Genomic DNA, 15,894 nt, shown 5'->3' on the forward strand with positions numbered 1-15,894 from the left:
ATGTCAAATAGATGCTGGTGTGTAGCGACGGTCACTGGCCTGGCACACACGATATTTTGTGATACAGAAAAACATGTAATGAGATGTTGCGATAGGAAATCTTGTAGTGCGGTTTTTTGCACACGGTAATCGAAATACAGCTAAACCCCCTCCCCCTAAACACAGAAGTTACGTAAACTTTACCGTGCGCGTGTTTCAAATTATCCACGGGCCCTAAGTGACCTGTCATCAACACTATAGAGAGAAAGGGGCATCGGCTGTTTTTAAAAGTTTTTCCCCGCTTTCTTGTTTCAGATCCTGATTGTACTATTCTGGAGCAGGTAACGTCAGATACACTCGTCCACTCAATAGAAACGCCGCTTAAGGGTTTTAAGTGCACTATGATTTGGTACTCTAACCCTCTGCTGCTCGTCTGCATGTTGACTTGCATTTGCTTCACACATCAAGCAGACGATGTCACGTCGGAAACCCTCTATGGCAGACTGCTTGGCAAGCGACTGAAGGTTGCCGTCGGATACGTCGATGCTTTTCTTGGTATCCCGTATGCTGATCCACCGGTAAATGATTCGCGCTTTGCCCTGCCCAGGTCGACAACTCGCCACTGGGAAGGAGTACGTGACGCAACCAAGTATAGTCCCCCGTGCTGGCAGAAAGCGGACACGGCACTAGGCGATTTTGCTGGCACAAATGTTTGGAACTCCGCAGAACCGTACAACGAAGATTGCCTCTACCTCAACATATGGACACCTTTCCCGCGGCCACCGAAACCCGCCCCAGTAATGTTTTGGATTTACGGTGGAAGCTATGTGTACGGTGCTGGGTCACTGCATATTTACAACGGCAGTACTTTGGCCGCAGAACAAAACGTGGTTGTTGTCACGTTCAACTACAGACTGCTTGCTTTTGGATTTCTTGCCCTTCGGGGCACCGATGCACCTGGTAACATGGGACTTTGGGATCAGACAATGGCTCTGCAATGGGTTCATGACAACATAGGATATTTTGGGGGAGATAGAGAGAGGGTAACTATTTTTGGCAACAGTCTCGGTGCTACAAGTACTGGTTATCATCTCTTGTCTCCCGTCAGTCAAAATTTATTTTTAAGGGCAATTTTACAAAGCGGAAGTCCTTACTTACAAAGTTTCAAGCCGGCGACCTATACAAAACAACGATATATGGTGAAATGTTTGGCTGCTAGTGTTGGCTGCCTCGGGAGGAATGCAACACAGTCCGCCTTCAATGAAACTGAAATCTTAAATTGTCTCCGGACTGTTCCTCCTCAAAAAATCGCGAAATCTGCGTTTACCACCAATATTCCAGTTATGGACTACAGCTTCATACCGGCGCAGCCTGAAGCGGTCATGGGACGTAGGGCCATGAAAATGACTCAGGTGATGTTGGGTGTAAATCAAAACGAGGGCATGTCGAATTTGATTCGCATGGTCTCTGGATTTTCCTTGGAAAGTGACAGCCATCTGACGATGGAACAGTTCCGTGGCGCTATAAAACGTCGTCTGCCGCACGTCCCGTCAGAGGTAATTGATGAAATTCAAAACGAATACTCTTACAATGATCAAGACTTAGATGGCGCGATTTTACGCAATTTGGCAGACGATATTTGGGGAGATTATGACTTGAAGTGCCCGGCTGTTGAGTTCGCTGATGACTACGCCTTAACTGGCCAAGACGTGTACATGTACATATTCAGACACCGGTCAGCAGCTAACCCCTGGCCAAAATGGGCAGGCACTCTTCATGGAGATGAGGTCGAGTTCATATTCGGACTGCCGACTTATAAAGAAGAGAGCGTGACAGAAGAAGACAGGGAAATGAGCAGAAAAATTATGAGGCTCTGGGCAAATTTTGCACGAACAGGGTGAGTTAATGAGTGACGAAAATTAGAATGCCACAATGTACAAATCATTTCCCCCACGGGGGTATTACAAGAGCTATACAAGCGCAATACAGGAACAAGAAGGGGTGTATTGGTATATCCCGCCAGAATCATTTTCAGCTATGGGTAGCAAATTCGGCTTCAAAAGTGGGTAACATATCGGTTAGAAGCAAGTACATATTCACTGAAAGGGACGATGTACTCCTCTACCCGAAAATCCACAATAACGTTGTCCCTTAGTAAACTCAAGGTTTTAGCTAATCGGCTGTTTACGAAACATTGACCTTCACTTTTTCATCGACGACAAAGTATATTCGTCAGCTCGCGCTGAATAGAGTATTTAAAAGACACGTGCTTGTCAAACGAAGGCGAGTCCGGACTACAAATCGTTTATCAACAATAATATCACTTGTAGTACACGATGCGATTGCATTTTAGAATAAAGAAATACGAAAATATGTTTATAGAACAATATTGTACCATGGTTACAGCTACTGTCCTTTTAAAATTACTTGTGACTCAACTCTTCTCTACTTCATCTCATCACAGCGATCCAAATGATATTAAAGAAGGGTCCATTAGTGAACAACACTGGCCTCCCTACAACGCATACGACCGTACCCACCTCGTGTTACAAGAAAATCCGCCGGGCACTTCATACGTGGGCTATGGTATTGGAGCGGCACGTTGTGCATTTTGGAGCAAAATGAGCCTTGATATCGAAGCTAGTAAAGATTCGGGTAAATTTCAATCACGTTAATTCCACAGAGAACAGCAGTCAGTCCCCTGGGGTTGGGTTCGTTGTGCAACAGTTTATTAGCTCACGTGTGTAAACACGTGGGCTAATGTCATAGCAATGTCTGTCTGTCTGTCCGTGTGTGTGTATGTTAGTGTGTGTCTGTCTGTCTGCCTGTCTGTCTGTTTACACGATAACTCAAAAACACCTGAACAGATTCAAGTCAGATTTGGTACACAGGTACCGTGAGCTACTTGCAAAAACTGATTAGATTTTGGTTAGTGTGCCTTACATATTAATGAAGTTATGCAATATTGTTTTTTTCCGTACAATGGTTTCCCTATGGAGACGGTAATGACAGTGTAGACATATATCAAGAAATACTGAACCAAATTTCATGAAACTTTTCACAGATGGCAGTCTCAGAACAGAACATTATGATGATACTGTGAGTGTCATGTCAATTATCTTCTTATTTGCATATTTAATGAACTTTTCTTGTTAGTGAGATAACCCCGAAATTCCTAGACGAAACTTGATGATATTTGCAATTAATATTGATCTGATATATATCTAATTATACTTAGAAGCGTTTGGCAGTGTCAAGTTAAGAAATAGCTCATTTGCATATTTTATGAAATTTTGTAATTAGTCATATAACTCCGATATAACGTCACCAAATGTGATGAAATCTGCTGCAGATACTGATCTGAATGATATGTAAGTGTTGTGTAAAGCATTTAGTAGTGTGAAATAATTAAGGTTTCATTTGCATATTTAATAAACTTTGTAATTAGTGATATTACTCCAAAATTACAGCGTTAAATTTGATGAAACTTTCTACAGATGTTGATCTCATAAATATCCATTTGTACTGAGAAGCATTGAGCAGTGTCAAGTTAATAATTAGCTCATTTGCATATTTCATAAAGTTTTATAATTAGTCATATGACTCCGAAATAACTGCATCAAACGTCATGAAAACTGCTGCATATATTGATCTGACAGATATCTAACTGTGTTGTAAAGCATTTAGTAGTGTAAAGTTATTTAAGGGTTCATTTGCATATTTAATTATCTTTGTAATTAGTGACATTACTCTAAAATTACAGCACTAAATTAAATAAAACGTGCTACAAATGTTGATCTGATGGCTATCTAGTTGTCCCATGAAGCATTGAGCAGTGTCAAGTTAATTAACAGCTCATTTGCATATTAAATAAAGTTTTGTAATTAGTGATTAAACTCTGAGAGTACTGTGCGAAGTTGAAAAAACCTGCTACATATAGTGATAACGTATATCTTATTGTTCTGTGAAGGGTACTACTATTAATGAACCTGTTGTAAAACACGTGAGCATATTCAGTTCGTATCTGGTTTTATTTTGTTAGTTTCGACTGTGATATTCAAATAAAGATTTCAATTAGCAAAGCCTCTGACTGCTTTCTTTATTACCTACAAGCCCTTATCTCCACTCAAATCTGTGCACATACCACTTTTAACACTTTAATTGCGCCGCAAACATCGCCAGCCTGCTAATCTGTAGTCCGTATCAACGAATTAATTGATGAAATCAACACCACAGCCGTCCAACAGTCAAATTTAATAAAAAAAAAATAACCGTTGTACTAAGAACCACATCCCTTCCCACCCAGGGGACTGACTGCTGTTCTGTGTGGTGCATTCTAGCTCTCCCTGCCAAGGCCCAAGAGACCAACACTGCTGTAAGTCACATAGCCTGTTTAATGTGTCTGTGTCAGCCAGTCAGTCAGTCTGTCTCTCTGCTTGTCTGTAGCTCTTTGTGACGTACGGCCTATTCGTCTGCTCGGTCTGTTTTCATTCGTTAACCTGCCATGTCAAATAGGGTCATTCTGAGAATATCTGAATTCTGACCAATAATTATGCTTATTAGTATTAATTATACAAGCCACATCAGCCAAAAAACTAATCAGTTCTTGCCATTCCCAGAAAAAAATTAAGTACATGACTTGAATGCGATCTGATCAACCATCCTTGTCGCGTCAATAGATCGAGAGACTAGCACAAAGACAGACATGCATCGACGCGACAATAGTTCACGCATAAGATCACATGAGATATTAAATTTAGCGTCCATTTTAAAATCATTGCAAACAGAAGCAAAGTATCTACATCACAATAATTGAATATAAGTACAAACTTAGTCATATCTTAATCATATTACAAGATATGGACTGGGAATACTCCTGTGTTTCAGTATATATTGCAGTTGTCAGTAAATTGAAACTTTCAATACAAGTTTGCAACTTCATTGAAATCAGCAGTTTGTGATCAACATCACGAACAATATTAGCCATAGGTTGATTTCGAAAATCATGAAGTATACAAATTTGTAATCCGGTGAAATTACAATAATAAATTTCTTTCACTGTTGTCATTGTATCATCACTCTACATAGCAAGTGTAAATGCCTTTGGTCTAGTCCTTTAAGCTTTATATGCCAAACTGTGAAAGCTTATTCAACGTGCAAATTATAAAGTAGCTAATGCAAAACTGCAAAATGCCTTTCAATTCCATTATATAACTTTACCATCAATATACATAGCACTTTCAACAATTTTGTTCAAGTCCTTTCAGTTTAGAATGTTTATTACAAATGCAAACTATCATCTAGTTGAAATGGAAATGAAAAATGTCTTTCACTCATACAATATCATTGTCGCATTAAATCCATATTAAGTTTCATAAACTTTGCTATAGTCCTTCAAGTCTTATGTCGCTTGTAGGGAGAGTTCGATATGTATGCAAATTAGTAGTTAGCTAAAGTTAACATGCTAAATTACTTTCGATGACGTTATACCATACTATCTTCAATGTACAGAGCAAGTTTCATCAACTTTGATCGGGTCAATCAAGATACATATCCCTAATTACGAACGTTTATTACATATGAATATTAGTAATTTGCTGATCTCAGAATGCTTAATGACTGTTGATAATGTTGGATCTTATATTTAATGCACATAGCAAGTTTCGATAATTTTGGTCGTGTCAATCAATATATGTATCGCTAATTACAAAAGTTCATTAAAATGCAAATTAGTAATTAGCTGATCTCAAAGTGCTAGATGACTTCTTGGAATGTTATAGGTTAGTTTAAAATTTAACTTGTTTCAAATCCTTGCGGAGCTTGCTAGGGGATCACTGTGTTTATTCATTGTTTATCCACAAGCACCGTTGTAACGTTTAAGAAAGTCATTAAGTCACATTCGCATTCTGAAGGTCATATTTCAATAGGCAAACTAATTGCCTTTCGAGTCACATTTGCATTGTGAAAGTCATATTTCCATAAGCAACATTTTGTATTATAAGTGGGTCACTGGACCCATTCCTCAGTCTGTTTTAGCAACAGTTTTCGATGCCGTCTTGCTTCCACTTTTTAATCATAATATCTTCAAAGTGCATAAGATGTTTCATTAAATTTGATAAAGTGACAGCCCGAATTAGGGAGGCTTATTAAATATGCAAATATTCTGATCCGATAAGCTGTTCTTCAGATATTGCGACAACAGACATACAGGCACATAAGTAGTAAAGGGGGCTGTATAGCACTTTCGGGTAAGTTAGGGGGTCTTTATGAGGAGATACAGAGCACTTGGGTAAGTTAGGGGGTCTTCATGAGAAGATATAGAACATTTGGGTAAGTTAGGGGGTCTTTTTGGAAAGATATAGACCACTGTCATGGCCGACTGGTACAAACGTACGTCTCCTTGGTGATGGAAAGACGCACGTCTCCTATATGATCGAAAGACCCCTTAGCCTAGTGAAAATAGATATACACCACTTTGGAAAGATATAGACCACTTTGGAAAGATATAGACCACTTTTTTGCCTGGGCTTAAAGAGGCACTTCCACTTGGTAACATTTTTAAAACACATTTTTTTAATGCCAACGGTCGATATTTGACGTGGCAACTCCGCGCGGATCGCGAGATATCGGTAAAAACATGTCCTCAAAAAAGTTAAAGTTTGAATTCTGTAGGCCCACCTGAATTCAGCTTCCAAATAATAGAACGTTCGGCACTGGGGCCATTGTCAACTGAGCTATGGAGTACGAGTCTACGCTGACGCTGCTGTACGCCACAGCAGTACAACTCGCGTCGGTGAGCGGTCATGTCCCATGGGAGAAAGCCGAGTCCTACTGACTCGGCAAAGAAACGAAAAACAAAGTTTGCTGATTCCACCAGAATCCACATAGGTGACTAGCACAGATAGGTGTGGTTGATACATAGTATGCATAGTGGCCGCCGCGTGGTATGCGCGCATACCACACGCGGCGGCCGCTATGTATCGAACCACGCGTAACTGTGTGGCAGACGACAAAATGTAGTCATCTGAGGCAACTAATATTTTACACGTAAAAACTGATATCTATGTGGTAGGCCTATTGTTTAAAAATTTAATACAACTGATTGAGAATAACGGAAATGACAAAAACTTAGGAGAAGTTTTAAAAAAGAATTACCAGAGGTAAAGGCATTGATAATGATGTATACAAAGTCATCGCAGTAGGAGGTAAATTAATTGTGTCATTCGAACGTTTTTGGACTCCTTAGAATATCGTCAATCAGCACAACAACACACTTTTGGGGAATTTCGGGTCATAACCAGAAACGATCGTAAAACTTCGGGATTTGAAAAATACTCTCGGGAAATGACATGTTTTTATCGATATCTCGCGATCCGCGCGGAGTCGCCACGTCAAATATCGACCGTTGGCATTAAAAAAATGTGTTTTAAAAATGTTACCAAGTGGGAGTGCCTCTTTAAAGATCACTTTTAAAAAGATATAGATCACTTTAAAAAGATATAGAACACTTTTTGCCCGGGGCTTATATATCACTTTCAAAAAAGGAAAGAGATCACTTTTTAAAAAAATATAGATCACTGTCATGGCCGCCTGGTACAAACGTACGTCTCCTAGGTGATGAAAAGACCCCCTAACCTAGTGAAATTAGATGGGCTCGATCATTCTGTGCAGGAGCCTGCTGTATACGAGTGTTTTTTTCGCGGAGCAGCACAACTTTGAGTCGAACAAGAAATGTAGGAATGTGGCACATGAGTTATTTGCTTCAGAAGTTGAAAAACTTGGAACGGTAGCACACTACCTGCCCCTGACTTGATGAAGATAAAGCCTATGGCTTATTTTGGAGCTTACATTCACAGCAGGGTAGTGATGTACACCGTACGTACGGCAGTCACATTGGATACGAGTGAGTCTTCCCGACTTTGCTGCAAATAACGGGTAACAATTGACATTCTTTGCAGTCAGCATGGAACGATAAGAGTCAAGGGATAATGTGGTAAGTTCATTTGCTATATATTTCATTACTTTTCATTTTCTTCGATCTAATTCACGTATTTTTTGTTCTATGTTGATGTGCAGTATCGACTCGACCTGGCTTTGTCTATCAAACAAGTGGGGAGTGGGTGCCGGGGCATGTACATTCACGATTTCAACCCTTGTATTGATATATTATCATTCTGCAACATTCGATAAAGGAGTACGTAGTATAAGAAATGTGAAATTTTGCCTTTTAAAATATAAACTAAAGGAGCGATGCCGTACTGTACCGCACCATCCAGTATACGCGGCGCTAGCGCAGGCCACTGGAGGCATACACTGCATGTTGTCCATCAACACGTTACACTTAGCGACGAATACGAGTTTGAAGGAAAAGGTTGAAAACAGTATTTAATTTTATAATTTGTAAGTTTACTGGATCAAATCCATCAATTTTTAAAGAGAACTGACATATCCATAACGGTAGTCGATAGAATAACATCGTTTTGCAAGCAACACTAGAAGTAAGGAGAGTGATACTCCGTGTGTACTTGAGACCCGCGGGATAATAATACTGTTTGCGTTCGATAGTCCGGTACTCGCGTAAATCATGGAGTGAAAAATGTGATGATTTCATAAGTATGGTACTAATTTTTATCCTCCCCTTGCCTTCTCAAAAGAATAGCAGTGAATCCCTTTCATTGGCGATGATTTAGAGTGAAAATTGTTGTAAGGAAGAGTGTTTTAACGCCGATTTTCATGGAAAGAAAATGGTGGAATTTGTCGATCTGTAGTGCATAGTGCATGCAATTCAGTCGACCGCCGCGCTGCCAAAATAATCCTGAATAGAACAAAAGGTAACCTGTCAATCATCCAGGGGCCCCTGTGAAATTGTTACAATGTTTCAGTTGTTCCATTCGACATCGACCCAGCTGACATCGCGATCGTTCTGCAATGGGGCTTATGCTAAGTTTGTTTACTTGACAACTAACTACAAGGCCCCCATCAGGCTATCTTTCCACTTCTGCAATTCTGTGTCCATAGAAATGGTATGACCATTTTAGTCGGATTGAAAGTTAGAAGTCACTCACAATCTGCATTATGTTCAACCATGGAGGTACCTCTATGGTTCAACCCGTGAAACAGTGATAGTTTGTATTCAACACCACACGTACACCATCTTGGTTACACGTACACCACAGTCCCTCATCACTTGTCCATCAACTTCCCTTAGGGACGATTCAGAATTTACTTCCAGGGGGGGTGGAGGATTTTCAGGGGGGGGGCACCCATTTTTCCCAAGAAAATTTAGGGGGGCCAGACAAAAATACCACAATCTTTTAAGGGGGGCCAAGGAAAAAAAACATCAATTCAATATTTGCCCAGAATTTCTGATCTCTACAAAAGAGAACCATAGACGCTACCTGGGTGACAGATAAACTCAACATGTTAAGTTTGACTACTTTAGCTGCTAAATTCGGTAATATTCACAGTGGTTTGTTTTATGCATCTACTGTACTATTTTGTTCTCCTCCCTGGACCGTCATGAAATGTCCAGTATTTTAATAGCATGTCGACACAAACCATACAGTGAACAGTCAGGGTTGTTTTTGACGAAAAGATATCTTGGATCAAGTCCAGACTAGAATTCATTTGTCAACAATAACAATGGTCATTTATGTTCACATTGGTATGTTGCTAAATACAGTATTTGGTGTTCTATGTAGTGATAGAATAACAAACAAATGCTGATACACAGAGATGAACATTGAACAAATGCTAAAAATTACAGCAAATGTCTTTTTAAGGTTGGGTTTACCTTGTAGCTTGTAAAGCAGTTGAAAGTTGTGTGATAAAGAAGTGTTAATTTATGCAAATGTTGCAAATCACCCGATTTCTTGGCTTCTTTTTTCTCCCAATTTGAAAAGAATTTAACTCCACTCCGGCTGGGTCAAATTTACTGAAATTTTCATATTATGTTTTTTAAATGCTATGTAACAAAACAACTATCAATTGGTTTTGTTCGGCAATAAAGCTCTTACATTTTTAATAAGAGGCATTTTAATTTTGCTGATCATGATTTAAATCAATTATTAGAGTGTCAGTCTTTAAACCCCTACAATTTTAAAATGAGGATGGATAATGCCAAATAAAATAGTTGTTTTTTTCTACATGAATACTCTCCTTTCAAGTGAAATATTACATTTCAGAAAACTGTCTAGTTTATGACTTAATTTTTATCATTAATACCAAAATTGAGGTTTTTACCCTAAATATACACCCATTTCATCCTTAGAGTACACTACTGCTACCATACTAAACTTTAAATTCTCTACTTTTTGAAAATATGGTATGAGGGGGTTTCCTTGTCATCTTTGGTGAGAAATATAGCTTTGAAAAAAACTGTGAGCATTCAGAAAGTAGCATACATTAATATTATGGTGTCAGAAGTTTCAACCATGTTTTTACAATGGTGTTCTGTGTATTGAAAAATTTTCTACAGTTGAAGAAGTTCTACAAATTCAACACTTCAAATCAAAGCCATCAGCAACTGAGATGGTCAAAGCATACCATCTGTCTAACATGTAAATTGTCTTTGTCATGGTCATTCATAAAAACAAATATCCTTTCGTTGCCCAAAACAGATGGAACTTGTTCCCTTTCCTTAAAAATATTATGTATTACTGTCAAAAATATATGGTGAAAAATTTACAAAAGGGTTGATATTCCATTAATCCTGTATGTGCATCCAGGAGATCAGTGGCACTGCATCAATGCTATGGTGTCGGATTGTGAAATATTGTGTACACAAGAAATTTGCTGTAGTCCAAGAAGTGATCTCAGTGTGTATGAGGCTAGGAGAAATGTGGATAGGCTTACACATTGTGTATAGATGCTAATACTTTTGTGTCCCATTCATTTGATATGTATAATTAAATATTTCTCAGTGGCGGCTGGCAGAAAAGGCAAAAAACGAATTAGCATGTATTGTTTCGTGTCATCTGAAAACATGCGCATCATGACTATTTTAAATTAAAGTTTGTTAAAAAAATTTGAAATATGAATGCTCTGTCAATTTTGAAAAATACTGCTGACAAAATGTGAACTTTGACTTACACAGGGTTATCTGCATTTTAATATGAACATTGGATTGTTAATGGAATGAGCAGAATAACATGTGAATTCATGTTTTTGATAAGGTGTTTTGTTCAAGAAATGTTCTAAATATTCCTCAGCATTGTTGCTTTCAGTGGCAGCTACTTGGTTTTATGACAACTAAATTAGAAAAAAAGAGAAAAGTAAAAACAGTTGGCTTTCACCAATTTTATTCCTGATGTTTAAAACTTTCACCGTGAGTCTGCAAATATTCAGCATCATCAAATGAAAATGTATGCTGAACTTGTGCATGTACATCTCACTTTCCAGAAATATCTGGATATCTGCAAATGATGTATCATTAAACTTCAAGATATACATCACTTTGCCAATTATCTGCTCCTCTGATTTTCTGTTCACCATTTCTAACTGACATCTTTGCTTGTCTTTGTGGGCATCATATGTATCAGTGAGACATAACGAAAAAAGTATTCATATTTAGTAATTAACTTTTCTGCAGAAATTTACAACCAGATATGTTTATTGCTACCCTTTCCAAAAGTGTGCAACTTGCAGTCCCTGCAAATCATTCTTTTATAGTCACACACCTGAAATGATTTGTTATATCATCGATTAAATGTCCACTACAGTTCCTGCAACTTGTTAGACTGGATATGTCTATAGTGTATGAGCATGCATGTATATATTAGGGGGGGCCATGGAAAAAAAACAGCAAAGATGAGGGGGGGGCCATAGATTTTTTCTATAATTTACTAGGGGGGGCCATGGAAAAAAATCACCCAGAAAATAGAAAATCTTCCACCCCCCCCCCCCTGAAGTAAATACTGAATCGTCCCTTAGGCTTATAAAACTGCAGTGATTATAATGACAGGAAAACAAAATTCATGAAATGTCACAGAAGCAGCACAGGTGTCGCTTTAAATGTTTATTTCTGTGGTTAAACTGTTGGCGTATAACCACTCCCTTGATGTGATAGGTCATGACATCTACTACATAGCACGCTACACTAATGGGGCTACGCTACGGGTCCGGAGCTAATCGATATTCAGGCTAGGTCTCTTTTCTTTACCTTTGATAATGTATATATGAAAAAGTCGGACTTATTTTGAAAATTGGGTCCTGAATCGATTCGTGATGTTAAGTTATCGCAGCGATGTTGAAACTTTACAACAATTTCCTTTGATGAACTGTACATGCAGCACGGCACCGCGCGCAGTGAACGTGTATGATCTTGGGTTAAAAGAAAGTGGAAAACCGCTTCAAACACGCAAAGAAAAGTAAATCTGCCTCTTCTAATCGTACTGTTCAGTAGAGGACACGTCCAGCAATTTTCTAAACTGCTTTAAGAAAGAAACTGGAAGCTGTGCATGGGCTACAACTGGAAGCGCATACTTTGTATAAACAGACGCAACTGGTCACATACACGCGACTAGGTCAACGTCTAGCAAGGGAGAGAGACTTTGTAACAAATTTTTGATCGACAGTCACTCGGTGCATGATATCGGAAACTGCACGAAGCCTGTGTTGTATGCTGTGTTTGAGTCTATTGTTTATTATGGCGGTACGGTCGGCCGGGGCAATCGAAATGGGCCGCTGTTTTGATATCATTTCAAACGTCTCCTATCTGACCTACCGTTTGGTTATAAATGTTCATAAACTTTGTTTGTTTCTTAAAATGGAATATGTTATCCTGATAAAGTGGTAAACTGTACAATCACAATTTATTTAACAAGTTACAATGTCAGACGTGATTTGTTTTCACGCAAAGTAGTAAGGGACGGACCATTAGATCTTGGGAGGGGGGTGGTCAAAACAGAAAAAAAATTTTCAGAGCAGAAAGTTAGGGAAAAAAAATCTTCAAACTAGTTTGCAAAATAAAAAAAAAATAAATCAGAAGACAAAGGCGTAAAAAAAAAATCTGCAAAAGTCTTTAAAATTTTGATTTTTTTTTAGATTTTACCGACAGTAAGCAACTTTCTGTATTTTTAATACATCCTCCGGCACATTTTAATTTTAATTTATACATTTAGAGTGACTGTATCCCTTATACTGGAAGTTGTGATTATCTTATCTTTTCAGGACTTTTGTATTCTGATCACTTGAAAATTATGAAATTATAGAGCCTGTTTTCTACTTGTTTCCTGCGTACAAACCAAGCAGGTACACTAGGTAAAACATTGAAACTATGGTATGGTTGTCAAGACAGAAAGTTGTATTTGCCTTTTAAGATCAAGGTAAACAGATGCAGGCCACATCAGTTTCATTTTTTTCACAGCATTTTATTACAATGATGAATGCAAGAATTGGTGAACAAGTAGAAACACGTCAATAATGATAAAACAACATATCAAGTCATTATGTATTATTTTGCTTTTAAAAAGGAATTTTCAATTCTTTTTTCTCAAAAAACAGCCTCAAATAACAACAGCAACACATTAACATTCAACAATACACTACGTAGAATGCCATCTATCCAACAAATCCCAACACAAAAACACATAAAAGGGTTGAACTTTGAAAGTTTCTCGATAGCAAATACTGAATAAATCTGCATGGTTAATCGTTTTTGTGTAGCAAATTTCAAAGAAATTGGAGAAGCCCTTTCAGAGAATACAGATTTTTTGACCATGAATGGCATAAATTGCCCAAAAAGACAAATATTGAAATTTCAACACATCTATACACATCCAATCAATTTGGACATGCTGCTACAGAGAAATAGATGTTTTGATCAAAAAAGGGCAACAATTGCTCTAAAAACACAAATATGCAAATTTCACTATATTATTTAGCTTATTTTAGCTTCTCGGCTTGTCAAAATCAATTGTAAATCATGAGATATGCATGATGTTTGGTGGGGTGAATGTAGGCATTTCACCACGCAGTAGAAGGGGAAGCCAGGAAACCAAATAGTCAATTTTCAAAACTATACGAAGCTACTGAGGAGCAAGAAGACCATGTTTCAGAGGAAGATGTGTAATCCGAAAAAAATGCTCCCAAAGTGCCACCAAATAACACCATTTTTATCTCTATTTTTCAAAAGCTCCAACAGCAGGAGGGGGGACACCCCCTCCTGACCTCCCCCGCAAAAATACTCCCCAAGTGCCACCAAATAACACCATTTTAATCTCTATTTTTCAAAAGCTCCAACAGCAGCAGGGGGACACCCCTCTCCTGACCTCTTCCCAGTGACCACTTGCGTGGCCGCTTGTGGTGCTTGGCACCACATGTTTGCCCTCTTTATCTTCAGACAGCGACGAACGAAAAAAAAATTATAAATCTGAAAATTTACTCTGAAAAAAAAAATTGCACAGCTAATCTCAATTGGAAAAAAAATTTTCAGAAATTTACAGTAGTAAAAAAAAAATTTCACAATTTCATTGTGACCACCCCCTCCCAAGGTCTAATGGTCCATCCCTAAGCAATAAGCAAACGGCCCAGTTTTTTCTTTTGTTCTGCGTTGTGTTCAACGTTCATTGACTTTAGCACCAAATGTAAGGTGACACTGAAACAAAAAGGAAATTATGCCGTGTTTTGAATGAGAGCTTGCATAGTTAAAAAGCAATTACTACTATATCACCTTGTTTATACTTGTTTTAAATTCTGTTTCAGACCTGTGTTCCTAAGGTTAAAAAAAATAAACCTATCAAAATGATGATAACTGTGAAAGTTAAAATAAAGTGACTAACCAAAAAAAAAATCTAAGAGTTGATCGTTTCACAATATCTCTTTCCCGTCGATGAACACGAGCTTCAAACAAATCACACCCAATTATGTAAATAGCAATCAAATTTATATAAAACACACCCACAACAACAACAACACTATATATACAATACTTTACATTTATATTGTGCTATTATTTGTATTCAGTATTGTTTGCTTGCTTTACATGACGGAAAGGCTACATTACAAACCGTGCCTGCTTTTCAGCACTCAGATATCAGCAATTTAGCAGGGGATTATATCTCATATCTTGATAGTGGTCATCTACACTATCTATAGAGTACACAGTTCTCTCAAGGACTGGACTATTTTCAAGGTGATTATCTGTGACTCACTCACATCCTGTTCACTGGTGTGCCATTGTGTCACTAGAGATGTAGTGGAGGGACGGTGATCTCCTGAATCAATCTTTTCAGTATGACAAAAAAACTACTGCTTAGGTTCTCCTTTCACAGTGAGAATACCAATCAACACATTCTCCGCGCAACAAAAGACCAAGCATGTGCTTCATTTTAAGCCATGTTTATTTCAATTCATTAAAACATGCAACTTTGAAAATGTTGCAAAATTTTAAAACAAACTAAAAAAGGTTTATCTATAAAAAATGCTGAGTGCAAAAGAGGCAGTTCAGTTGTAGAGTATTTAAAATGCTGAATAAAAAAGTGGTGTTTTTTTAATGTTGAGTACTGAAAATCCTGAATCCAAAAAAAAGCAATAGATTTTTGGTTGTTAAATACTGAATATTCAGAGTACAAAACATGGCAGTTTATCGGTTGTTAAATACTGAAAATGCTGAGTAAAAGATAATTATTTATGTTAACCACTGAAAATCTTCAGTTAAACAAAGGAACAGGTTGTTACCTGTTAAGTACTGAAAAAGACGAGTTCAAAAGACAGCATATCAGTTGTTACCTATTAAATTTGCTGAGTTAAAAAGAAAGGCATTTTTTGAGTCAAGTATTGAAAATCGTGAGTTAAGAAAGAGGTAGCTTATTGTTAAGCACTGAAAATGCTGAGTACAAAATTGAGGTAGTGTATCAGCCATTACGGTAAGCTGTGAATGTGAATCACTTTAATTGTTCATTCAAAATCTGTAAA

At 37.8% G+C, this 15,894-nt stretch overlaps 1 protein-coding gene across 1 annotated transcript in view; it reads left to right on the top strand.

Annotated features, from left to right (window-relative positions):
- Positions 1-266: 266 nt before the first annotated feature.
- Positions 267-15,894, top strand: part of LOC139136091 (acetylcholinesterase-like) — a 40,114-nt gene continuing 24,486 nt past the window's right edge. Inside the window, exons 1-2 of the mRNA XM_070703873.1 lie at positions 267-1,876; positions 2,444-2,634. Coding sequence (XP_070559974.1) covers positions 381-1,876; positions 2,444-2,634 — 1,687 coding nt within the window. The 5' untranslated portion in view covers positions 267-380. The remainder of the gene's footprint in view (positions 1,877-2,443; positions 2,635-15,894) is intronic.

Source organism: Ptychodera flava, chromosome 7, assembly GCF_041260155.1.
Source record: "Ptychodera flava strain L36383 chromosome 7, AS_Pfla_20210202, whole genome shotgun sequence".
Taxonomy (NCBI): domain Eukaryota; kingdom Metazoa; phylum Hemichordata; class Enteropneusta; family Ptychoderidae; genus Ptychodera; species Ptychodera flava.